Source organism: Capra hircus, assembly GCF_001704415.2.
Source record: "Capra hircus breed San Clemente chromosome X unlocalized genomic scaffold, ASM170441v1, whole genome shotgun sequence".
In the NCBI taxonomy this organism is placed as follows: domain Eukaryota; kingdom Metazoa; phylum Chordata; class Mammalia; order Artiodactyla; family Bovidae; genus Capra; species Capra hircus.
In genome coordinates, this window is record NW_017189516.1 from 31,461,479 (window position 1) to 31,487,196 (window position 25,718).

General features: G+C 40.2%; 1 protein-coding gene across 1 annotated transcript in view; it reads left to right on the forward strand.

Moving 5' to 3' along the window:
• The first annotated feature begins 446 nt into the window (after positions 1 to 446).
• Positions 447 to 25,718, forward strand: part of LOC102175938 (cytochrome b-245 heavy chain) — a 33,548-nt gene continuing 8,276 nt past the window's right edge. Inside the window, exons 1-10 of the mRNA XM_005700924.3 lie at positions 447 to 675; positions 2,718 to 2,813; positions 4,217 to 4,327; positions 10,864 to 10,948; positions 11,737 to 11,882; positions 14,307 to 14,497; positions 18,389 to 18,518; positions 20,902 to 20,994; positions 23,670 to 23,923; positions 25,209 to 25,371. Coding sequence (XP_005700981.1) covers positions 631 to 675; positions 2,718 to 2,813; positions 4,217 to 4,327; positions 10,864 to 10,948; positions 11,737 to 11,882; positions 14,307 to 14,497; positions 18,389 to 18,518; positions 20,902 to 20,994; positions 23,670 to 23,923; positions 25,209 to 25,371 — 1,314 coding nt within the window. The 5' untranslated portion in view covers positions 447 to 630. The remainder of the gene's footprint in view (positions 676 to 2,717; positions 2,814 to 4,216; positions 4,328 to 10,863; positions 10,949 to 11,736; positions 11,883 to 14,306; positions 14,498 to 18,388; positions 18,519 to 20,901; positions 20,995 to 23,669; positions 23,924 to 25,208; positions 25,372 to 25,718) is intronic.

A 25,718-nucleotide genomic window follows, 5' to 3' on the forward strand; every position in this document is an offset into this window, starting at 1 on the left:
GAATTTATATGTGTGTATATGGGTGTCTTTGTGTGTAGACACACACATAGATGTGTATCGACTTATATATATATGTGTGTGTGTGTATATATGTACATACACATACACACATATGTATCTTAGAAAATTGGCATAATGTAAGCATGGTATAAATATCAGCCATCACTATTGTTATTATTTTTCTCAGTAAGATTATAAATGCTTCTCCAGCCTATCAAAAAAGATCACATCTATCTAATTTTTTTTTTTTACCTAACACGAAGTCATGGCTAGTTGGGTGACTTTTTAAAAATTGCCATTTGCTAACCAGTCAGTCCAAAAATTAATTCACTGTGTAATTCACTATGAATTACACTGTTATTTGCCTCTCAGTTGTAGAAATTAGTTTCATTTCTCACTATGTTTAATTGTGATTGGATCATTGTAGACTTTTTTTCTGTCTTTTTTTTTTGTGGTTTAAAAATTTAAATTTGTTATGAAAATAAGCTTTTCAGTTGACCAATGATTAGCTAATTTCTGATAATAGAAAAGGAAACATATTGCCCCAAGGCTGCTATTTTCATTTCCTCATGGGAAGAAGAAGTATAGCAGAGAAGAAAGGCAAACTCAAGGCATTGAACCTCTGCTACCATGGGGAACTGGGCTGTGAATGAGGGCATCTCCATCTTTGTCATTGTAAGTACCAATAAGAAAGAAATTACAAATTCCTTAACTTGTCTAAGTCTCTAGAAAATGAAAATAGAGCAAAGCTTTATTTCATTCGTTTGAGAAATTGTGTTGAAACTTATTTATGTGAACATGCATCCATCTGATGGATACAGAATGAGTCCATTCTTCCAAATTTACTAATGGAAGGAATGCATCTAGTGGCTCACTTCACCTAGTTTGTTTCTGGAATTTTTTAGAAGTATTAAATTAGCCAGCATTTCACAGTGGGAGTAGAAGACATTTCATGATAACAATCCCTGAATATGAAGTGGTTACAATGTTTACTTAGAAGCAAATTTTTCTATTTTTTATGTACTTATACCACCTAAAAATGGGCAATTGAAGCTTTATACAGTTTTCCAAATAACAAATACAAGATTGGCTGATGTACGGGAAATTGGCCTGTATTTTCAGTAATTATACCAAAAATAATTGAATTTCTCAATTTTCTCTTTTTAAGAAGTATCTTCTTTCTTCTGAGGTAAATTGTAGTTATTTATGAAGTTTTTTTTTAAGTCAAGGAAAAGGAATTGAAGTAAACTATCTAGAAATATGTGTATAATATATGTATGAGATATATTACACATAGCTATATATAAATTAATATAATCTATCATGAGAAACAAGTTTTAAATAAAGATATGGTGATTTTCTAATAGACATGTTGATTTCTTTAGTTTTTAGCATAACAAATATTAACTATTATTTTAAGGTGGTGATCTCAGCAAAGCAATCACAGATGGTTGGGAAGATAGAAATATGATTTAGAAGTAGCTTTTCCAGTAGCCAATGAAAGTGTTATCCTGATTTTTTAAAAGGACACCTATGAATGAAATTTTTGAAAGAATTTGTCATGTAGTAAATATGACTTCTCATTTCTGTTTTAAGAACAGATCACTCCTATAGAAACTAAGTTCAAATTATACTTTTAGCCCTTACCACAGTTTAATGACCTCTATCTAAATTATGCATTCATATACTTGAAAGTGAAGACACAGCTTGGAAATCAAGAGTAAACATGACAAAGTTAGGAAATGGAGAAGTGGCTTTAGCACCTTCTTCTTTGTAAAGAGAGACTATTTTCCAGCATTGAAGGACATTAAATAAACTGAAAGCTCAATTAAGAAAAGATAGCCACTGGGGACCTGAAGGTGGAGCACTGGGCAGAGTCATTGTTGGATACAGTCAGTGCTTGAGATGAAATCAACATGCAGTCTAGAAGAATCTCCTTTTAATAATAATAATAATAATAAATCCCATGCTTCTCATCCCCTTGGGCTTCCCAAGTGGCTCTATTGGAAAAGAACCTGCATTGCATGCCAATGAAGGAGACACAAGAGATGCAGGTTCATTCCCTGGGCTGGGAAGATCTCCTGAACGAGGACATAGCAACCCACTCCATTATTCTTGCCTGGAGAATCCCATGGACAGAAGAGCCTGGCAGGCTACAGTCCATAGGGTCACAAAGAGTCAGCTACGACTGAAGCAACTTAGCATGCAGTCATCCCCTCATCGATGCTCACTTGAAGCAAAATTCATCAAGTAGAATTAAAGACTTGCCATTTTAGCTGAGGAGACTCCCACTAACTAGGGCAAGATGCTGTGTGATGGAGGGAGATCTTCCACCTGTGAGAACTGAGAATCGAACAGAGTCTTCCTGGTGTGAGAGACAGCATAGTAACAGATTCCTTTCCCTTCAAGTCACTTGCTATCATCTATCAACTTAAGAGAAGGAGAAAGAAACAAGAAGAGATAGACAGATAATAACGGCATAGTGGCCAAGTAGTAGAACAATCACAGGGGACAAGACAGAGTGGAAAGGTTACTACCAAAGTGCAGAGACACCTTTGCAGGAAAGAGCTGGTTCGAAGCTGGTTCCACCCAGCTTTGTAACCAGCTTTATTGAGGGCTGTCCATGGGGAAGTCTTGACCCTGGTCTGACTCCAACCTGGTGTGAAATTTGCCTGTTGAAACTTGAAAACTTCATGCAACCATTTCTATTTGTGCAGCTGGTATGGCTGGGGATGAACGTCTTCCTCTTTGTCTGGTACTACCGGGTTTATGATATCCCAGATAAGTTCTTTTATACTCGAAAACTTCTTGGGGTAAGTATAAGTTCCATATCCCATGGTATTGACTGGCTCCCGTGTTTAATCAGAGATTCTTGTTCCTATTCCTCTTAACATTTTAAAGAAATACTCTGACCAACCCAACGGTACTATCGGCCTCAGTCCCTCCATTGCAGCCCCCTGATCAAGAGTCTTTAGGTCTTCCAGTGTGGGACAAACAGAAGGGTGGCAGAAGGTCCCAGCAGCAACCTTCCCCTCCCAAGAACTACTGTGCACCTGTTCAGCTTAAAGGAGAAATCTAATACTGACTCTGGAATAGATGGCCAGGTTGAAGAGATCCATCCAGGGTGACACAGGTAGCACAAGTGAGACTTTCTATATTCTCTAAATCATCTGATTCCTACTACATTTTTGCATGAAAAGCCCTAGTGACATGTTATGAAATAATCTACAGGAAATAAGCCTCTCCCTGCATATGGAGCCTTTGAGGAACTTGCCCAAAGGTCACATCCGTTAACTAGACTGGCGGAGCAAAGGCCCCTGCCTTTCCTTGGGTCCATAAGCATTCTCAGTTTCCTTGAACTGCCAGAGTTCTTCTTCATCATAAATGAAATAATTACAATTAGGGCTGCCTCAGAGGATGTCATTTGTTACATCATGCTGAAACCACAAATTGATTACTTAATGATACTAATTATAATATGTATTATGCATCATATGCATACATATTATAGCATATAATTATACTCTGTTATTATAATTGTTAATTTATTCAGGTTGATGCTGAAAAGGATGATTTCCTTTTGCATTTTCCTTCCCCCATATTTAATTACATATATGCAATTTCTTTAGGCATTACAAGGAACAGTTTTAATGCCAAAGCATTACACCATACCAACTTAGTTACTGTTGAGATTAGTCTAAGTGCTAAGAAAATCTTCTTTACAAACTCCCAGTTTCTATATTGGACTCTAATTAATGATATGCATACTGAGCTATTTAGGAGGAAGTGAACTGATGTCTGCAACTTGGAAATGCATCAAAAATAAGATGCATTGATGGATACAGAGGTAGGCAGATGCATTGATGGATACAGAGGTAGGCAGATGAATGGATAGATTAATAGACATGTGCTAAAGCAAGCTTCATAAAATGTAAAAGGTAGAATCTGGGAGATGAATAAGCAGGTATTCATTGTGAAATTATTTCAGATTCTCTTTGTGTTTGAAAATGTTCATAAAAAAATGTTGGGGTGGGGAGCAAAGCCTTAAAAATAAATCTTTGGTTCTGAAGAACCTTTGTTCCCAGATTAACTTGATGTCTCTGGAGTGTGGTCCTCATGCTTGCTGGGAAGCCTGGGGGTTGGGGGGCCGGAATGAGATGGGGGAGGGTGTTCTGGGCTCACAGGAGTCACCTGCTTTTCATCCTGCCCTTTCCAGTCAGCGCTGGCCCTGGCCAGAGCCCCTGCAGCCTGCCTGAATTTCAACTGCATGCTGATTCTGCTGCCTGTCTGTCGAAATCTGCTCTCCTTCCTCAGGGGTTCCAGTGCGGTAAGAACCAAATTTACAAAGTTTGAGTTCCTCAAAATTTCGAAGGCCATCAAGCTCAACACCCTTTTATAGGAAAAGCAAACCAAGGGTTTATGAGAATTCCAACCACTGTACAATATTCATTATACAATCAAGCCATGCTTGATTCTCTAGTTTATTTTTGTATTATCTGTCGATGGAGCTCCCTGAGACAACCTTTTAACCTGGAACAGACATTGAAAACAAAACAAAACCCCCCAAAAAACAAAACAACCAATCTACCTATACCTCTACAATAGCAATAAAGTACATGTACACACACACAGATATATATAATATGACATTATATATATATGTATATATATATATACATATAGAAATTTATGAGACTGATGTGAAATTTGGGGATTAATCTCATAGTGTCATGTTTTTCAAAATTTTTAAGTGAGAGAAAATCTCTTTGGTGGATAATATCCCAAGAAGATGGAAACAATGAGCCATGAGTCACTATGCAATGAATGTGACAGGTGTTTGGTCCATGGAATTGAGGAGTTCAAAGCTTTCTAAATGCCCCAGGCTCTTTCACCCTCACTTCAACAGTCTACTGAACCCCTAATATACTATGCTGGAAGAAAAAAAGATTATGTAGGAAGAACTTTTGTAATCTATAAAATGGTATACAAATTTCTTATTATTATACAAAGATGAGAAGCAAGGAACTTGGAATCTACATACATACTCAAATATGATACAAAGCAAAATGTGATGGGTCCCACAAAATGTTACAAAGAAGGAGCTACAGGGAATCAAGCAAAGGCAAAGGAAATTATATCAGGTAGTGTGGGGGATGAAAAAAGAATTCTTAGAGAAGGTGGCATCAGATATGGGCATAAAGGATAAAAATAAGCTTGTAGAAGATATAAAGCACAGGAAATGGTGAAGAAATCATATTGAAAGTCCTGTGTGATCATGACTTGTGGCTTCTTTTTGGCTGTGTTGGCCATTCCTGACCACACCACAGAGGGTAGCTCTTCCAAACTTAGGGACTAATGCCTGGGAGGACCTATTCCATTGCTCATTAGTGACTAGTTGCCTCTGTTTGGGGGCTTCCCTGCCAGCTCAGTGGTAAAGAACCTGCCTGCAATGCAGGAGACCCAGGTTTGACCCCTGAGTCAGGAAGATTCCCTGGATTAGGAAATGGCAACCCACTGCAGTATTCTTGCCTGGAAAATCCCACCGACGGAGGAGCCTGGTGAGCTACTGTTCATGGGGTTGCAAAGAGTTGGACATGACTTAGCATGCATGCAGCCTCTGTTTTTCCTTTTAATAAAATGTTTCTTTTATATTAACTAGCTTTTTTAAGAATGACCTATTGAATAGAAGTCATTTATAGTGGAGAGAAGCAAGCAATCTACTTTGATGAGAGTGTAAGGATTTTAAATGGTAGATACCTGAGGTCAAGTTGGAGCTTTGCTAGTAAACTTGGATCTGAAATGTATAGCTTAGGTGTTAATCTTAATTGGTAATCAGTGACTCTGTGGGGGAAGGAAAGTGATCTAAACTATCAATAACAATTAGAACTTGCCTTGAACTCTATCTCGCTTTTCCCTAGTCTTACTAAATTCACATTGATCCTAAGGAGATTTTTTTTTTCTTTAAGAATGATACAACACTTGATTTACAAATATAGGGTTAACAAGCCATAACTAACACATTAATCACAAGGATTTCCAAAATAATCTTCTCAACCTAAGAAACCACGGAGGTAGAACTCCATTTGATGGAAAAGTTTTATTTTTTATTGAAGTATAATTGATTTACAGTGTTGTGTTAATCTACACTATATACCAAAGTGACTAAGTTATACATATACATACATTCTCCTTTATATTCTCTTCCATTATAGTTTGTCACAGGACATTGACTATAGTTCCCACTTGCTACCTAGGTCCTATACAGTAGGACCTTGTTGTTCATCCATTCTAAATGTAATGGTTTACATCTGCTAGTACCGAACTCCATTCCTCCCCAACACTCCCCTCTTTTGGCAACTGCATGTCTGTTCTCTATTTCTATGATTCCATTTCTGTTTTGTAGATAGGTTCATTTGTGTCATATTTTAGATTCCACATATATGGGATTTTCTTTTTCTTTCTGACTTTTTTCACTTAGTATGATGGTCTCTAGGTGCATCTATGTTGCTGTAAAGGGCAATATTTCATTCTTTTTTATGACTGAATAATATTTCATTGTATATGTGTACCACATCTTCTTTATGCATTCATCTGCTGATGAACACTTACTTAGGTTGTTTCCATGTCTCAGCTACTATAAACAGTGCTGCTATGAACATAGGTGTGCATATCTTTTTTAATCATAGTTTTGTCTGGATATATGCCAAGGAGTGGAATTGCTGGATCATATGGCAATTGAAAAGTTTTCTTGAAGGGCGACTTGTAAAGTACATCTGGACATTTTCTAAATGAAGTTCAGGGACTGTAACTGTTTTATTCTCCCCCAATACCTCCTGTTCAAATAGTTTCTATTTAGAGGAAGTAAACCCTGATAAACAGGCAGTGTTTTCACCAGGACAGCCTGTTAAGAAATCCTTGTTACTCCACAGGCTCAAATTGCGCTGCCGTTTTGTGGCTATGATCAGCACATGTTGTAATGGCCACTTTTAGGGTTCCTGTGACCTTAAGGGAGTAAAGATTCTAATGAGGGTTTCTAGAGACAAGGGTGAAATGAGGCTTTTCTTCAAATTGCAGAGAAGTTCAGCTCTCTAAGTAGAGAGACCTGTACATCAAAGAATGCATTTTTCAAAAATGAGGAGCAAGTAACATTCTTTTATAGATGGTGTGTGTCCTTCCTTCCAGATTTCCCAACCTGAAATGGGAACTTGGCAAAGAATCTTCTTTTCTGATTGGGATTAAAATGAGTAGACATACTGTGACTCATTGGACACGGTAACAGCTGCCGCTTACTGAGTCTTCATAAACCTAACCTCCATGAAATCTGCATGGCAGACCAGTGAGATGGGGATGAAATTCAGTGAGAGTGTTGAGGTTCCAACCCAGGTGTTTGTGCCTCCAGAGCCTGTTCACTTTCCCACTTGCTACCTAAACTCAAACTCTTGTGGTGCCGTTATAGTCTTAGGAAGTCCATCAAATATATGCATGTTTGGGCAGGCTGAATAACGTAACCTAGAAGTGGCAAGGATGTTGTAGACTCAAGGATTTATTAGTTGGCCTTTATGAAAACTAAACAGTCACAGAACTTCAGTGTCTAATGGTCTTAATCCTTTAGAGCTGGTTTTATAATCCTTCTGGTTAGCTGGAGAAAGAAAACCCCAGGGTTGGCCTTTCCCAGGGAAGATAGGGGTAAACACTCAGAGCCTGCTCTGTTGAGGGAAATGGGGAATGGTGGGATTCAGCAGACAGACGTCCCTAAAGAAACATTAACAACCTCAGCTTGGATGGAAGTTCTAGTCTGAAGATCAGAAAGAAACAGAAACATGAGAGAGTGAGCTCTTTTCTGTAACCTTATATCACCTGAGAGCCAGAGGCTCTCAACATAGCCCTGTATCTAACACGTCCAGGGCAAGGCTCTTAGACTTCCTGTCTTGTAGTTTTTTTTTTTTCTCTGTTGTTTTTAGCTAAACAGCAAATGAAATAATGCAAATGTAAGAACAGATATGAATGATATTTTAAAATTGTATTAATTGACTAAGTCTGCCAACTAGTGAGTTGTCAGTGAACAAATATTTGTTGAGTGCTAACTATGTGCTAGGCACGGGGACACATAGTGAGTAGAGGGTAAGACATCGATGAGCCATGAGCTCAGAGAGCTTAGAGTTTTATGAAAGAGATAGAAGATAAATATGGATTTTAAAATTATAGACAGTGCTATACGAATCCAGTGGTGATCTTCATATTTATCGCATATTCTAATGCTTCCAGGTTTCTGTCAGCTTCTTTGCCTGAGTTCTGTAGAGTCAAGGCTGGCTTTGCAATTTCTCTCAAATTGCATATAGATATCTAATTGAGATTCATTTATGGCATTTGTGGTGAAACCAGGTGTACATAAAATAGAACTTTAAAGTTTCCGTAACACTCATGTTACAGAAGCTAATGGTATGCTCCATTAAATATGCACTTCTTTGTAGTTCTGTTTCTCAACTTTTTATAATTTTTTTACTCTTGCAGTTTGAATCAAGCGTAGAAATCTGGCAAGGTGACTCAGTAATCTCCCTAGCACTTGAATGTTAGCTTATTGAGATTGAGCAAGGCTTTAGCTGACAGTAATAGAGGACCTCTCCATTATAAGTCAATGGAGTGGAAGTTCCCTGATGGTCCTGTGGCTAAGGCTCCATGCTCCCAATATAGGGGCCCAGGGTTCAATCCCTGTTAGGGAACAAGATCCTGCGTGTCTCTACTGAGGATCCCTCATGCCACAACTAAGACCTAGCACAGCCAAATAGATAAATATTTTTCTAAAAAAAAAAAGAAGTCACTGGTTATTCAGTGAAGAAGCTATGGTGCATGATGGCAGCTTGGGTCATTAGTAGGTGGCTGGTGGTAATTCACAAGTGACTCAAAAGCATAAAAATGGTATCTGCATGGTAGCAAGGAAGAATAAAGCCCTGGTCAGTCACAGGCAGCAAAGCCCTCCCTTCCCAACCAACCGTCTCACCACCACCCCTCCTTGTCAGGAAACAATGAGGAAATTGTATCTGGAAGCCTGGTATAATCATGATATATGGCTTCTCTTTGGATGTGTTTACCATTCCTGACCACATTATAGAGGGTGGCTGGGAAAAAAATGAGGGATTGGTGCCCTAGTAGGACCTTATTTTACTAACTCATTAGTGACTACAATCTCTGTTTTTCCTTTAATGAAATGTGTATGGTGGTGGTTTAGTTACTAAGTCATGTCTGACTCTTACAACCCCATGTCTCCTCTGTCCATGGGGATTCTCCAGGCAAGAATACTGGAGTGGGTTCCCATTCCCTTCTCCAGGGGATCTTCCCTACCCAGAGGTCAAACCTGGGTCTCCTGCTTGGCAGGCAGATTTTTTACCACTGAGCCATCTGGGAAGCTTCAGTTTTGTTATCTGTAAAATGAAAATAGTAGTATTTATCTGGTTATATTAAATGGTGTAGTGATTATGGATAAGCTGCTTGGCTCATAGAAGGCACTCAACAAAGCCTAATTGTCTTTTTTCCCCCCTTTTTCTGGAATCATGCGTCTTCCTTACTAGTATTTCTGCAGTTTCAGGAATCTGCTTTCATGATCCAAACAGCCTGCCCTTCCTAAATGTAACTAACTCCAAGATAGTGGAGTAAGCACAATTTTCCATGTAATTTTATTTTTTCTATAAAACCAGAATATTTGATTAAAAATAAGTAAGTCAAATATTTAATACCCCTGTATTGAAATTAAACATGTTTAGAACCAGTTATTTATAATACCTAAGTTTTTTGTTTTGTTTTGGGGTTTTTTCACTTTGGTCTCCTTAAAAGATTTCTGAATCTATATGCCAGTACATCTACCCTTGGAAACAAAGCAGCCAGAGTGAGCACTTGACCCCTTTTCAGGAAAACAAAGTTCTGATTCAAACAAAAAGCAGGGCTTTTTCTCTATTTCGGGCGATGACCTGAATCCAGATTGAAACATTGAAACCCACCACCTCTAACATATGTTCGTAAGAAAATTACACTAATCAATTGGCCATAATTCCATTGTAATGCCAAAGTAATCATAAAAGGTATGAAATATCAGATTGTTGATATCTCTAGCATCAGGGAACTGGAGTTTAGACCCCAGCCAACTCTGTCACTTATTAACTATGAAACCTAGGGGAAGGTAACCTCTCTATGCCTGTCATGTGGTGAAAATAATGGTACCTCCCACATAGAATTAATGTAAGAATGAAATGAGTCAATGCATGTAAAACACTTCTGTACAAGCTCTTTGTAAATACCCTTGGCTATTATTATTTTTGCTGTGATTGTTTTAATGATTTCCCTTGCTTTGTTGTCTATCAACATGTGCAGGTGAACACTTTTCTACCTCTCATAGTGTGTATTTCCTGGAAGGGTGCTATTCTAAAACTGTTCACTTGTTGTAGAACTGTTCGTTTGTCTGTGCCCCCACTGGACCTTCAGATCTTTGAGGGCATCCCTGTCCTTATAAAATTTCTATATCCTCTCTTTATTGAATAAATTAATCTGAACTAGAAGCTACATAGATGCTTTCTGTCCAAATTCATGTTTTATACAATTAAGCAATGAATTCCATGAGAGGCTTTTTATGTTAATAGTATGAGAACCTAAAACATTACTTAAGCCAACCATACTACTCATTGGCTGTTTGACCTATATGAGCCTCAGTTTTCTTATCTGTCAAATGGGTAGTATGATATAGGTTTTTTGTTTGTTTGTTTGTTTGTTTTTAGAGAATTGGTTGTAACAACTAACTGAGAAAAGATGTGTCTAATATCTGACACAGAGAAAACTTTCTTGTTAACAATTATTATTTTTCCCTTTAATCCAAAGTGCTGCTCAACAAGAATTCGGAGACAACTGGACAGGAACCTCACCTTTCATAAAATGGTGGCATGGATGATTGCACTTCACACTGGTAAGTTCATTCAGATATTTGAGACTGCAAAGAAAACTTGGAACCAGAGAATTCCCTCTAAGATACTTTTAAAATAAGATATCAGCCTTTGCAGGTAGATTGAGATTTTTTTTGATTGAGTTCTGTTAGAAAAATATTCAACACTCTTTCTGCCATCCCAACATTAGGATTTATTCCTTCAGGTCTTAAAACGTTATTCCCTAAGGCTCTTCTGATAAAATCCCAGTGCACTCCCCCTTTTGCACACTTTTTAATGTGAAAATTGTTTGTTAGTTCACATGTAAGAGCTTTTGTTCATTCATTTTTTTAAAAAAATACTTGGTTGAACATATAGATTCATGGATTTCTTGCAGTAACTCTACAAGGACCATAGCCCATAAATTGAGAATCTAAGATAGACATTATGAGCTAAACATTTTATTTTTAGTATTTTTATATATGTATATATAATAGTATTCATGTATTTATATGTGTTAAATATTTTGTTTTATTATTATAATTATTAAGAAAGTGGTGTTGGTGTAAGAAGGGATCCTTATCAAATCTCCACTACTTTATCATAGAGTCAGGAAATGGCAACCCACTCCAGTATTCTTCCTGGAAAATTCCATGGACAGAGAAGCCTGGCAGGCTACAGTCCATGGGATCACAATGAGTCAGACATGACTGAGTGACTGAGCACCACACACACACACACACACACACAGGGACTCTAGCCAGAAACTCAGCTCCAAATAAAATTATGTACACCACTCACCCTCTTTATTTCTCTTCTCTGCCCTCTTTAGCAATTCACACCATTGCACATCTATTTAATGTGGAGTGGTGTGTGAATGCCCGAGTCAACAATTCTGATCCTTATTCAATAGCACTCTCTGACATTGGAGATAAGCCCGGTGAAACTTACCTCAATTTTGTTCGACAAAGAATCAAGGTAAGCCTCTAATTTCCTAATTCAGATGTTCTCTAGACTATTAAAAATGAGGATTAGATTTCAGTGAGTGAACAATTTCACTTGATCAGAACAGCAACAATGACAAAAGTAGACTAACTATATCAGAGGGCCAGGTCTGGAGGTTCTAAGAATGTGGGCACAGAAAAAAATGCCTCCCATACTCCTGAGCTAAATGTGGAAGGTCACGATATGTTTTCCAGTTTCTTAAACTCACCTGTAAGAACGAGTATACATGAAGCCTGGAGCAACTCAGGCTTATCCTTGACAAGGCCCAGCAGTCAAAGAAAGCCAGGAACATCGTCTAGTCAAACGAACTTGGGTTTATTACTTACTGCAGCAAAGAAACCTCACACTCTGAGGAAATCTGGGGTTTCTCAGGAGGATGTTGAGAAAGGCTTGTTGTGGGATTTGTGTCAGATGATTTGGGAGGGGTTTCAGAAAACAAGCATTTGCTCTGGGTCAGATTCAGTCCAAAATTGGGGATAGTTCCAGCATTAGGTATCTTAATTTTTTTTTTTTTCTAGGAGGCAGAAGAATGGGGCTAAGTCTGTAATAGTCTAAGAAGCAGCAGTCACGCATGTGTTTGTCTTGACTGGTCTTGAATGACAAGGTCACAGAATGACCTTGTCTGATGTTGGTGTTCTATGAAACTGTTTATGTGAAATAGGGAAGCTTCTGGCTGAGGTGTTAATACCAGCTCAGCCACCAGCTGACACCCATCAGCAATGCTTTTCCTCTTCCTTGCTTACAACATCTGAGAGGTGGCCTCTGTCTGCTAATTGCTCTAGCAGCAGCCATATGGGCAATCCATAGGCAAGGACTTCTTCCCTTCCAGTAGTTGCTAGAGCCTTCTACACTCAGAGGGAGAAGGTCAAAATCATTTTCATGTGCCCAGTGATTGGGTAGGATATCTGAATCAAATCACTCACTATACACTGAATTCTAAACACATTTTGTTGTCTGTTTAGATTACAAAAAAGTCCTTTAATTTTGCAGAAATCGTTATCCTCAGGCCGATATTAAAAAATGTGATCTATTTAGGGACAGAATTAAACAGCATCAAATAAAATAGGAATTCTCTTTGCATGGTGTCTTGGATGACTTTTCTTTTATTTATACCATGATACATAGAGATGGCACTGCAAACATATCAAGTGAGCTGACACTGCAGTGCTGGGCCCAGATCACGCTTCTGTTGTCTGTGCTCCCCTGCCCTTCTGTGTGCTTCCATTTTCAATTGCCTGTATTTGTGTTTCTTCCTCAGAGGATTGCCCTGGGGCTACTGGAGGCCCTTTCCCCACAAGCTCCAAGACCTGAAAGGGCCTAGATAGCTATCTCGCTGAGCTGGTCTTAACCAATAACTGATGGGTTTGGGCCATAAAAACCCAGCTTCTTTGCCTCTAGTCAGGATAAACACTGAGCTGTGTTTGACCCTCTGCAGTTTCCCTGCAGCATCAGGCTGAAGATTTGGCCCAAAATCACCCTCTCGGAAAGGACCCTGATGCAGGGAAAGATTGAAGGCAAAGGAAAAGGGGGCAGCAGAGGATGAGATGGTTAGATAGCATCACTGACTCAATGGATATGAATTTGAGCAAACTCCAGTACATAGTGGAGGACAGGGGAGCCTGGTGGTCTGCAGTCCATGGGATACAACTAAGCCACTGAACAACACCCTCTTATTTGACTTGACATGTTCCTCTTTCCTGTCCTGTTAACCATTCTCTTACCAGTTTCTTCAGGAGCACATTCTTTCAAAATCACTTACCCATGAATCCTCATCTCAGGATCTGCTTTGGAGGAACATAGCCTAAGATGTGGCATGCCCAGAATACTTTTACAAGCTAAGCATTATGACACTTTCCAAATCAAAGCAGGAAAAGAGCTTCTGACCCTTTTAGGACATAGCATTGACAAATGTCCTTTTTTCTGATACTGAGAACTACTTCTGTATATCAGTTGATATTTCCTATGACACCTCAACCATGTAAGACTTTTAGTTTGGAACTATCCATTCTAAGTCTATATGGGCTTCCCTGATGGCTCAGTGGTAAAGAATCCTCCTGACAGTGTAGGAGACATGGGTTTGATCCCTGGGTCACACAGATCCCCTGGAGAAGGAAATGGCAACCCACTCCAGTATTCTCGTCTGGAGAATTCCATGGACAGAGGAGCCTAGTGGGCTACAGTCAATGGAGTCGCAAGAGAGTCAGCCATAGCTGAGAAACTAGACAACAACAATTCAAAGTCTATACCACCCTATTGAGGGATGGTTAGGATTACCTAAAGAAGGAAAGAACATACCTATTTCCCTGTTCATTGGACACTCTATAGATAGGGAGTCCTGTATCTGAGAGCATACAAATAATGTGTGTGTATTTGTGTCTGTGTCTGTGTATTTTACAGAATCCTGAAGGAGGCCTGTATGTGGCTGTGACTCGGGTGGCAGGCATCACCGGAGTAGTCATTACACTGTGCCTGATATTAATTATCACGTCCTCCACCAAAACCATCAGGAGGTCTTATTTTGAAGTGTTTTGGTACACACACCATCTCTTTGTGATCTTCTTCATTGGTCTCGCCATCCATGGAGTTCAGTGAGTATTTAAACTCCAAGCCAAGTACTTTATGCCCCTCAGTTCCCAGACATGATGTTCTGTTAGAGGCACAGTGACCTTGTCTTGGTGTGATCAGCCTGTCTGTTGAGAGAATAAGAGGTGAAAACAGAAGTCACTTTGATAAAAACCACTCAGTACCACTTTGGTTTCTGGTATGCGACTCATAACTATTCATAGTGCAGTTATTTATAGCAAACTTGAAAAATACACCAAAGTTTTGAACATCTTTGCAAGCATATACAAAGCATGCTGAGAATGCTGGTAGTCTTGGATGTCCGCAATGATGTTTCCCATGGCTTAAGCCCTCGTAAATTAGACAAACTCCCAAACCAGGGAGGGTAATGATTCATCAGGTGAAAGGGTCTGCTGTAGTTCAATGAGTTTTGATTCAAGCCAATCATTCACTGATTACCTACTGTATATGAGGGCCAATCTCAGACACAGTGGGGAATACTAGAATGAGAAACACATGGTTATTGCCTTCAAGCATCCTAACATAAGAAAGGGAAGACCTAGCTTCTATTGAGCATCTGTGACAGGCATGTTTCTTTTAACCTGTAAAAGGAAGACATGCTCTTACTGTCCTCATTTACTGGGGAAATGATAGACAAGGAAACAGACTAAAAACGTTTAAGTACAGGGTTGGCCAGAAAGTTAATTTGGCTTTTTCTGTACCATCCTATGGACAAACCCAAATGAACTTTTTGGCCAACCCAGTATGTAGCCAAGCCATCACCAGTTTATCAGTGGTTTAGATGGGATTGGAACTCAGAGGGGCTAAGGCAGGCAGCGATGAATCTGTCCTAGAGACACTCAGTGCGTGGATGTGCGGTTGAGAGAGTTTGCCTTATTGGGACCCCTGTTTCATACCAGGCTTCCTTTTTCTACTCTTTCACACTAGCTGATTCTCCCACCTGCATGCAAAAGCAGGCCTGGGAAGTTCCCCAGTGGGTACGGGGCTGCATATAACTAAGAGTAGAGGAAGTAGGTGCTCAAGGCTCAGTGACTCTGCTCTGAGTCAAGTCAGCCTAGAAGTGGCTGAGACTTGAGTATGAAAAGGGGAAGGGTGGGGAGAAGCAGCCTGTGGCAACCCCTCATGTGCATTCTTTTTTAAAAATGTTTTATTGAAATATAGTTGAGGTACCATGTCATGTTAGTTTCAGGTATATGGCAAAATAACTCACTTATACATTCTTTTTCATCTTCTTTTCCATTATGGTTTATTACCAAATATTGAATATAGTTCCCTCTCCTCATGTGCATTCTTGATCAACTTGCAGACCCTGACCCCTGGTCATCCCTTTCTAAGCACTGAAAAATCAGTATAGACAAAGACTCTTTCAATTCAGTTCAGTCGCTCTGTCATGTCCTACTCTTTGTGATCCCGTGGACTGCAGCATGCCAGGCTTCTCTATCCATCACCAACTCCCTGAGCTTACTCACACTCATGTCCATAGAGTTGATGATGCCATCCAACCATCTCATCCTCTGTCGTCCCCTTCTCCTCCCGCCTTTCTTTATAGTGCAACTCTCACATCCATCCATGACTACTGGAAAACCCTCTTAAACCAATGAGTATCTTTAAACGGAACTCGGTCATCATCCAGTTGTTTCAGAGAATCCTAGAGAAAAAAAATTAATCTCTTCCCCTCTCTAGCTGAGTAATTCCACCACTTTACATTTGTATAGATTCATAGATTTGTATCTTTTTTTTTTTTTTTTAGCCATGGATCATGTGGTATATTAGTTCCCAACCAGGGATTGAAACTGTGCCCCCTACATTTGTAGTGCAGAGACTTAATCACTGGACTGCCAAGGAAGTCCCTCACAGATAATTATCTTACTGTGGAGCAGGCAGAGGACAGATATGTTCCCTGTTCTCCACCTGAGGAAAATCTGCCACTTACACTGGTTGACTGATTCTTAGTCTCATAGCTAGGTAGCAGCTGAACTGGGATTAAAATGCAGGTTTTCTGACTTCCAGTCTTGGCACTGAGAAGAGAAGAAAGTCAGTTTTTTTTTTTTTCCTATCACTCCCCATGTGATCTTGAGCATTAAGAACTCTAATAGTTATCATTTGTTGGATCATTACTTTGTGCGGGAGTCTTATATGCATCATGCCAGTGATTCCTAAAATAAACTTTTAATGAGGTACTTATGCCTATCTTATGGGCTTCCCAGGTGGCATTAGGGGTGAAGAACCTACCTTTCAATGCAGGCAACATAAGAGATGCAGGTTCAATCCCTGGTCGGGAAGATCCCCTGGAGGCGGGCATGGAACCCACTCCAGTATTCTTGCCTGGAGAATCCCATGGACAGAGGAGCCTGGCGGGCTACAGTCCACAGGCTCACAAAGAGTCGGGCATGACTGACGAGACTTAGCACGCACACACATGCCTATCCTACAGCTGAAGAAACTGAGGCTCAAAACAAGTAAAATAACTTGCCCAATTTGCCACTAAATTAGCAAGGGGTGGATGTGGGATGTGAAATCAAGGCTGTCTGGCTTGGATCCAGAATTGCTTTCACCAAATCATTCTGCTTCTAGTTACCTGGTCTCTCTAAGCCTCAGGGTCCACATACGTAAAATGAAGGTGCTTACATTCCAGGCCTGTTATGAAAACCAACTGAAATAATTTGTGTACAGTGCCTTTCCCATACCTGGCACATGACAGATGCTCAACACATGGTAATTCTCTTCCCTAGGACCTAGGGATAGAAAGTGATGGTTAATGACCTTGAAGTAAAACATCCTCTGAATATACCAAGTGGCCCAAACTTTTACAAAGGGCCTTCTATGTGTCATCTTATATATTTTGAAGTGTTAGTGTTAGTCACTCAGTCATGCCCGACTCTTTGTGACCCCATGGACTACAGCCCGCTGGGCTCCTCTGTCTATAGGATTTTCCAGGCAAGGATTCTGAAGACCTTGCCATTTATGTTTCTAGAGACCAGAGACCTGACTCTTTCAACTTTGTGCCTCCCTCCACCAGTTCCTACTCAACCTGCATTGTCTTATGTTATAGTAGTTGCTCAGTTAATACTTATTGAAGTGAATGGGCTCTGAGCATTTCAGGGAACATACTATCAGTGTTGATGTCTGTGAGAATGGCATATCTCCACAAAGTCATCTCAAGTGAATTTCAGCCTTTTGATTTAATTTAGACAATTTTGAAAAAACAAATAAAGGATCTATACCAAGCCTCAGGGCTACTGTAGATGGTTGTATGGGTTGTCAACTACACAAGCGTACCTGGCCAGTGGGAATGAAATTAGTCCATGCTCTGCTGGCCAAACTCTTTGCCTCTAGGGCTGTCCTCAAAGAGGCGGGGCATCTTGTTCTAATTTTCAGAAAGACCCTGTACCCCTCAGCAGTTGCTCTCATAGATTTGCAGTTTTTCTGTTTTTGTTTCTAAATGAGAATATTTGAAACAGAAGCACAAATGTTGCACTTCAGAAAACATGTATGGATGATCCAAAACTAATGTTACATATAAATATCCTTTGTGCCATCATACATGTTTTTCCTTTTTATTCTTTTTCTCTTTTTTTTTGGCTATGCTGTGCAGCATGTGGGATGTGGGATCTTAGTTCCCAGACCAGGGATCAAACCCACATCCCCTGCAGTAGAAGCTTGGACTCTCAGCCACTGGCCTGGCAGGGAAGTCCCCATATAATTTTTTTCTTCTATTGCTAAAGATCATGCATTTTTTCCTTCCTCTAATCTATTTGGAGGAGGCAATAAGATATTGCTTGTAAATCAGAAGTATAAGACCCATATTAGAATACTAAAAACATGTCCAGAATCTCAAAAAATTAAGAACTTAATGTCTCATTTCTAAATGGTCAACACTTACATTTCCTCCTCAGGCAGATTGTACGTGGGCAGACTGCAGAGAGTTTGTTGAAACACCAACCAAGAAACTGTTATCAAAACATCTCAGAGTGGGGAAAAATAAAGAACTGTCCAATCCCAGAGTTCTCTGGGAACCCTCCTATGGTACGTACAACCCATTGTTGCTATTATAGTTTCATTACCAATAATCTTCAAACTATATCTAAGAAATACATACAAATGTCATAGAGTTGTCCATTATGAATGTCATGGAACTGCTAGGATAAGTATCCAGTGTTTTTCTGCTATGCTAATTGTCTAGAATTAGTTCTTGAAAAGTAACCTTTACATTAGTCTGATATGAGCATCCTCATATAAAACTTGGAAAAGTATTGTTTTTTTAAAGTGCATTTGGATTCAAGAACTTCTATCTCTTCTGGATATGATGGCCATGATAATATCAGTTAATGATTTTCAGAGGGATTCCATCCTGAGCTGAATTGGAAAGCTCAGATAATGATTTATAATATAAGGAGCCAGGAACCTCCTCAGATACCAGGAAATAAGATTTTCTATCCAGCTTTCAGAGCTGAGTGGAAATTTGTGAGATGGTACATAGGGCTGCCATTAGGTATCAGGAGGTCCTGTCTGTGAATAACGGAGATTGGAGAGCTAGGTTCATGCCAACACCCAATGGCACTTCGTGGTAGAGCAGGAGTGTGGCAAGGGTGACCAAGGGAAAGGATGCTAAAATATTTCCCTTTTGTTGGGAACTCTCAAGAACTCCATTTTGTTTATTCTCAATATCTCTGTTCCATAGAGTGAGAATTGAACCCTATGATTTTCATACCTTTTCCCCCACTGGCAAGCAATACACATTATTGGTTATTATGTCAGCTATTGGTATAAAACTAAGCAAAAATCAACATTTGTATAAGTCTTCTGAAAAGGATCATTAATTGTGTCCTTAAACACAGTATAATATAAATGCAAATTTACCATCCCATTTCTCCTTCCTTTTTCCCTACTCTGCTAATATAGGAGTACTCTTCCTCTAGAAACAGCATCTAGAGGACTTAACATCTTTCAGCATCCTTACTTATTAATGAAAGTAACCAGACACATCACTGAACTACCCCCACTACATAGAGACATCAGTTGTTGTTTTAGTCACTCAGTCTCATCCGACTCTTTGCAACCCTATGGACTGTAGCCCACCAGGCTCCTCTGTCCATGGGATTCTCCAGGCAAGAATACAGGAGTGGGTTGCCATTTCCTTCTCCCAGGGATCTTCCCAACCCAGGGACTGAACCCACATGTCCTGCATGGCAGGTGGATTCTTTACTGCTGAGCCACCAGGGAAGCCCAGAGATATCAATAGAAAGGATTAAAAGGGAACTGTATTGCAGATCCTCTTCTGAGTTGGGAAAGGCACATTTCCTTGAAGACACCTGGAGTCAGAATGCTACTACCTTAGCAGACACCTACCTCAGAAATGCTCCTGGGTTTTTGGGAAGATTAGAGGTGATGTCCAACACCTGGTTCCATTCAATGTGGCCCCAGGTGGCCCCCAGGAAATAGATGGATAATGCTAGATGGTTTGAAAAACCTGTCCCATGAAAATGAAGGCCAGTAGCAGAGAATTTATGACCTCCAGGCAGATATTTTTCAAGTTTGATTGGAGATAGGGCTATTTGGGTGCTCTCAACTTCTAACAATAAGTTTCTTAAAAATTTTCATAGGAAGATCATTAGTGAGAGTACGGAAAGTCCTCTGGGATTTCTTCCCCTCTTGGAATCCCTTCTGGAATGTCGTATTTAAGATGATATCACCTTCTAAAATTCTTTGCTACTTCAGATATTCAACTAGGAACCTAATTGACTGAATCCCAGGATGGATCTGTTTGGTCTAAATATTTCTGGACAGCCAACAATGCCACAGAGTAATTCCAGTGGTCTGAAACATTGCAGATTCTGACAAGAGGGGACTCTAGAAAAAGCTAAAAATCTCTGGATCTGTCCTTATTCAGCAAGTGCATTGCTCTGAGAACTTGCCAGAATATTGGAGAAACAGCTAAATTCTTACATGAAATTTCTCATCTTGTGACGAATCAAGCTTTGACTACGTGACTGAGAGAAAGTAATTGCAATGTTACATTAAAAATATGATGTTTTTGAAATGCTATCCTTTAGAGAAACGTTAATTCCAAAACCAACTTTACTCTGCTGTAGGATTCTCACAACTCCTATTGCAACAATAGGAGGAAATCCCATTCTTGTGGGCAGTTCCTCTTGGGAGAGTTTCATACTGTAGATATAGTTCCCCAATGTGACCAAAGAGAATGTTCATTTTTACTGGCTCAGAAATTTATTTTAACTTTAGGTATTTTCATGCATTCTTTTATAGAAGAAATTTACTAATATAATATCAAATAATTAAACAAGCCCACAAATGTTAATTGCATTTCTAAAATGTTTTGTCCCCATGAATCTTTTATTAACTACCACCCCTTAACACATGCTTTTTTCATTGTTTGTTCTGATTACAGACTTGGAAATGGATAGTGGGTCCCATGTTCCTGTATCTCTGTGAGAGGTTGGTACGGTTTTGGCGATCTCAACAGAAGGTGGTCATCACCAAGGTAGGCACTGGCTTAGGAATGACTATCTAACTATATCATGGACAAGTCTACCCAAGTTCTTTACAACACTGTCAGAGCTGTCTTTTACTTGGTTTCTTTTGATTCAACTTAGGGCAGAACAATGACCTATGGTTTGTTTCAATGCCCCTAGCCTGATAATCAAATGATTGGACCTTTTCATTGGGGAAACTAGAATTTAACATTTTCTGTTGAAAAATTAATGCAAATATTTTATGTAAATGAATTTGTGTTGTGTGTGTGTGTGTGTGTGTGTGTGTGTGTGTGTTAAGGGAAGAGGCATGAGGGATGATGTGATTAGTTAAGAGTAAAGAAGCAAAGAGATGAGTTCAAAAGGTCACAAAGGTCATTTATTGAGCCTTAAAATATTCAGATGCCAAAAGAATCAGGGAACCAGGGCAGGTCTTACTGAGATAGAGATCATTCCCCATGTCCTCTTTGCCTCCTCCTCTGTGCTTTGTATGTAGTAACAGAATATCAGAGGTAACGTCCTCAAAGTCTTGAGTAAGCTAACTAAACTTCATTGAGAGTTGAGTCTGGTAACTTCAAATATATAGTGGTTTATTCCCCTCATGTCGATGCCACTTCTTATCACTAAATAAATAAATATCTAACTAAATAAATAAAAATAGAATTACCTTATAGTTTCAGGAAACATCAGACAAGACTATTTTTATCAAATAAAATTGAATTCAATTCAGTTCAAAAAGTATTTACCAAAGTTTACCATGGGTTGCTTTTGCAAAACACACAAAACCTTCCTGTCCACCTACCTCTTCTTTCTGGACCCCTATGGAAGGTCATAGGAACGTAGTCCAGCTGGCAATGGAGATCTTGAAATATAGGAAGCCACAACAGTTCTCCTTTTATGATATTTATATTGTATGAGAAAAAGCCCACAGATCAGCAAAAAGAGCAACCACAAAATTTCCCTTACTAGACTAAAATGAACTAACCAGACAAGTATTTCTGCTAGGCCTATTTCTAAGGCAAACTTGTTTTCCTGTGAATAAAATGAATATCCATTTTCTTCTCATGTCAACACATGTAAGAAACGAAGTACTATCCAAAAGTATTTTTTGTCACTGTGTTTTCCACTAGGACATTTTACTCCCTCCTATCCCAGTGTTGCCTGTGGTGGCAACATTGCAATATGGTAAAAATCATGTTCACCACACAAAATTGCAATGTGAGCAGCGTAATTTTCAAAGTCATTTTCATCAATCTTTGTTTTCAAAATGAAGCTTTACACCTCCTTAATTCAGTGATGAAGGTCCATGGGTTGCAGCCTTGTCATTTAAGTTATATTTGAATCACAAATTTTGGAAACATTTGACAATTTTTCTTAAGGAAAAGGATTTCCCATTCTCCTACTCCTCAGTCATGAAAAGTAAAGCTCAGCAGTATCAGTCAACATTGTGCTCAGTCCCTTCAGTCGTGTCCAACTCTTTGCAATCCATGGACTGTAGCCTGTCAGGCTCTTCTGTCCATGGGATTTTCCAAGCAAGAATACTGGAGTGGGTTGCCATGCCTTCCTCCAGGGGATCTTCCCAACCAAGAGATTGAACCAGTGTCTCCTGTGTCTCTTGCGTCACACGTGGATTCCTTACCACTGAGCTACCAGAGAAGCCCCTTACTCAACATTAGGAGACTGCTCTTTTGTTTCTATTGATTGTCCTTTCCTTTGATGTCCCTTGGTTTGTTTTCTGTTGTAAATATAAAGACCTTCTAAGATCTCAGGAATCATCACAGAAACAGCATATTACAATGAAAGCATTTTGTTGTGTTCTATTTTTATTTACCAACTCACCAGTTGATGGGCATTTGGACTGTTTCCAAATTATTTTGCTATTGCAAACAAAGCTAGTATGAACATTCAGGTACATGGAGAACGAACAATGGGTGGGTGGGGCCTGGCTTTGGGGGAGATGGACGGTGTACTCCCCAAGTAGAGAGAAACAGAAATAATGCATGAAATCAAGCAGGCTCAAGGTGGGACTTGGGACAAAGACAGGCCAGTACCTTAGGCTTGGTTTGGGGGACATTGTTATATAACTGTCAATGGGGTCGCCTTCTGCCTCTGTCTGGCTGCTAAGGCTCTTGATCATCCCTCTGGGGAAACAGGAAGGCTGAGTAGGAAACCATCTCTTCTTCCTGTTTCTAGCCACTGCCTTGATTTCTTAGAGGAAAAAAAAAATCACAGTAAGCCAGAGTCTTAGGTTGAATTCCCTAGCCAAGGCTCAGAGATAGAGAACTGCATGCAGAAGGCTTATGGGGCATGTTCTCAGGAGAGGAACTTGTAAAAGAAAAAAAGGCAGGACTAGGGGAAGAAAATGGGTGGCTGTCAAAGTGGTTGCAACTGCAGCCTCAGCTGATCCTACAGGAAGTGCTGGAGCTGGGATGGCCCCTGGGAGTTGTCCGAAAGTGAGGACAAGGGCCAGGCCTTTGGGTCCCTGCATCAGAGCTCATTGTGGGCCACTGGCTACAGCCAAGGGCTATTCCCAGTAAGAGATTCATTTGCTGGAAGAACTACTCTGTTGGCCCTGAAGAAGGGACCTGGGTGGGGCCTCTTAGCTGAGCCTCTTATCCATACAGACACTGACAAGACAAGTACTGGGAGAAAGGGGCATTTCCAGAGACATGTTTTATTTCCATAGGTGGTCACTCACCCTTTCAAAACCATCGAGCTCCAGATGAAGAAGAAGGGATTCAAGATGGAGGTGGGCCAATACATTTTCGTCAAGTGTCCTGTGGTGTCTAAGCTGGAGTGGCACCCTTTCACCCTGACCTCTGCCCCCGAAGAAGACTTTTTTAGCATCCATATCCGCATTGTGGGGGACTGGACAGAGGGACTCTTCAAAGCTTGTGGCTGTGATAAGCAGGAGTTTCAAGATGCCTGGAAACTACCAAAGTGAGTAGAGTGCCTGTTACAAAGGTGCATGTGTTCAGGGAAATATGTCACTAAATAGCTTTGCTACTCCCATCTCTTACTCCAGTAGCCCCTGAGTCTTGACAAAACACACGGATTCTACAAACAGAGGTAACGATCTCTGTGTTCCCCATATTACATGTGGTGAAGTGTTAGTCTGTCGTGTCCGACTCTTTGAGACCCCGTGCACTGTAGCCCACCAGGCTCCTCTGTCCATGGAATTCTCCAGGCAAGAATACTGGAGTGGGTTGCCATTCAGTTCTCTAGGGGATCTTCCCGACCCAGGGATCGAACCCTGGTCTCCTGTGTCTTCTGCATTGCAGGCAGATTCTTTACCATCTGAGCCACCAGGGAAGCTGTTTATGCACATCTGTATAAATCTTATGTAAAATATAAAATATTTGAATCATATGTTAATCCTGACTATTCCCCAATGCCTTTACATTTGTAAGGGTCAAGGTCAAGGTATATTAACTTTCAATCAAAGCTATACTTAAATTTTAATTGCTGTACATTATTTGAGGGGAAATGCCAGGTGGCGCTAGTGGTAAAGAACCTGCCTGCCAATGCAGGAGACATAAGACACTCTGGTTCGATCCCTGGGTCGGGAAGATCCCCTGGAGGAGGGCACACCAACCCACTCCAGTATTCTTGCCTGGAGAATCCCATGGACAGATGAGCCTGGCAGGCCACAGTCCATAGGGTCGCAAAGAGTCAGACATGACTGAAGTGACTAAGCATGCATGCATGCCAGATCTTACTCAGTTGGCCTCCTTCTTCCCACATGCCTAACATGGCGTCAGGTACTTAGTAGATGCTGAAGAAAAGTTGGTCAAATAACTCAATAACTAAACAAATGAAAAGTGGAGATAATAAATTCATAAGATATTATAGCATGGAAAATTCTCACTTTAATGTGCAAGAATTTCAAGTGCGGGCTGCCCTGGCAAAACACAGACATGTGTGTGTGAGTGTGTATGTGAGTGTGTGTACGTGTTTGATGTGTGAAGGGAGGTACAGGAAAAAATACCCCTGAGAGTTACCGCATATTTTCAGTTAGCTAAAAATTTCTCTTCTTACTTCCAACCCCAATGTTCACACCGAGTTGGTTACTTGAAAGCCGTCTCACAGAAGAAAGTGCCACATCATCAATACATTGTCCCGGTTTGAAGTGATGTATTGCACACCCCCAGTGACAATGTGTGCCCCCTCCGCCTCTGAAGAGCAAGACATCTGTGTAACCATCTCCCCCCATACTTCCCTCCAGGGTAGCTGTTGACGGGCCCTTTGGCACTGCCAGTGAGGACGTGTTCAGTTACGAGGTGGTGATGTTAGTGGGAGCAGGGATCGGGGTTACGCCCTTTGCATCCATCCTCAAGTCGGTCTGGTACAAATATTGCAACAAAGCCCCAAATCTGAGGCTCAAAAAGGTAGGTTCTTTCTTTTTTTCAGAGAACTTGGACTGGTCATCACACTCTGCCAAGTGAAGCTTCAAAGAGCTGTCAGGGCAGTGGCTGGCAGAGATCAGGTGAAGTGAAGACAAGTTCTGGGTGGTTTCAGAGAGGCAGGCTTCTCACAAAAGGGCTATTTGATAAATTAAAGGTGTCTCTGGGACTTACCTGGTGTTCCAGTGGTTAGGACTCAGCACTTTCACTGCCAAGGGTTTCAGGTTCAATGCCTGGTCAGGGAACTAAGATCCCACAAGCCTCGCAGCACCACCAAACAAACAAATAAATGTGGTTCTATAGAACCAGGCCTATTATTGAAAGTAATATAC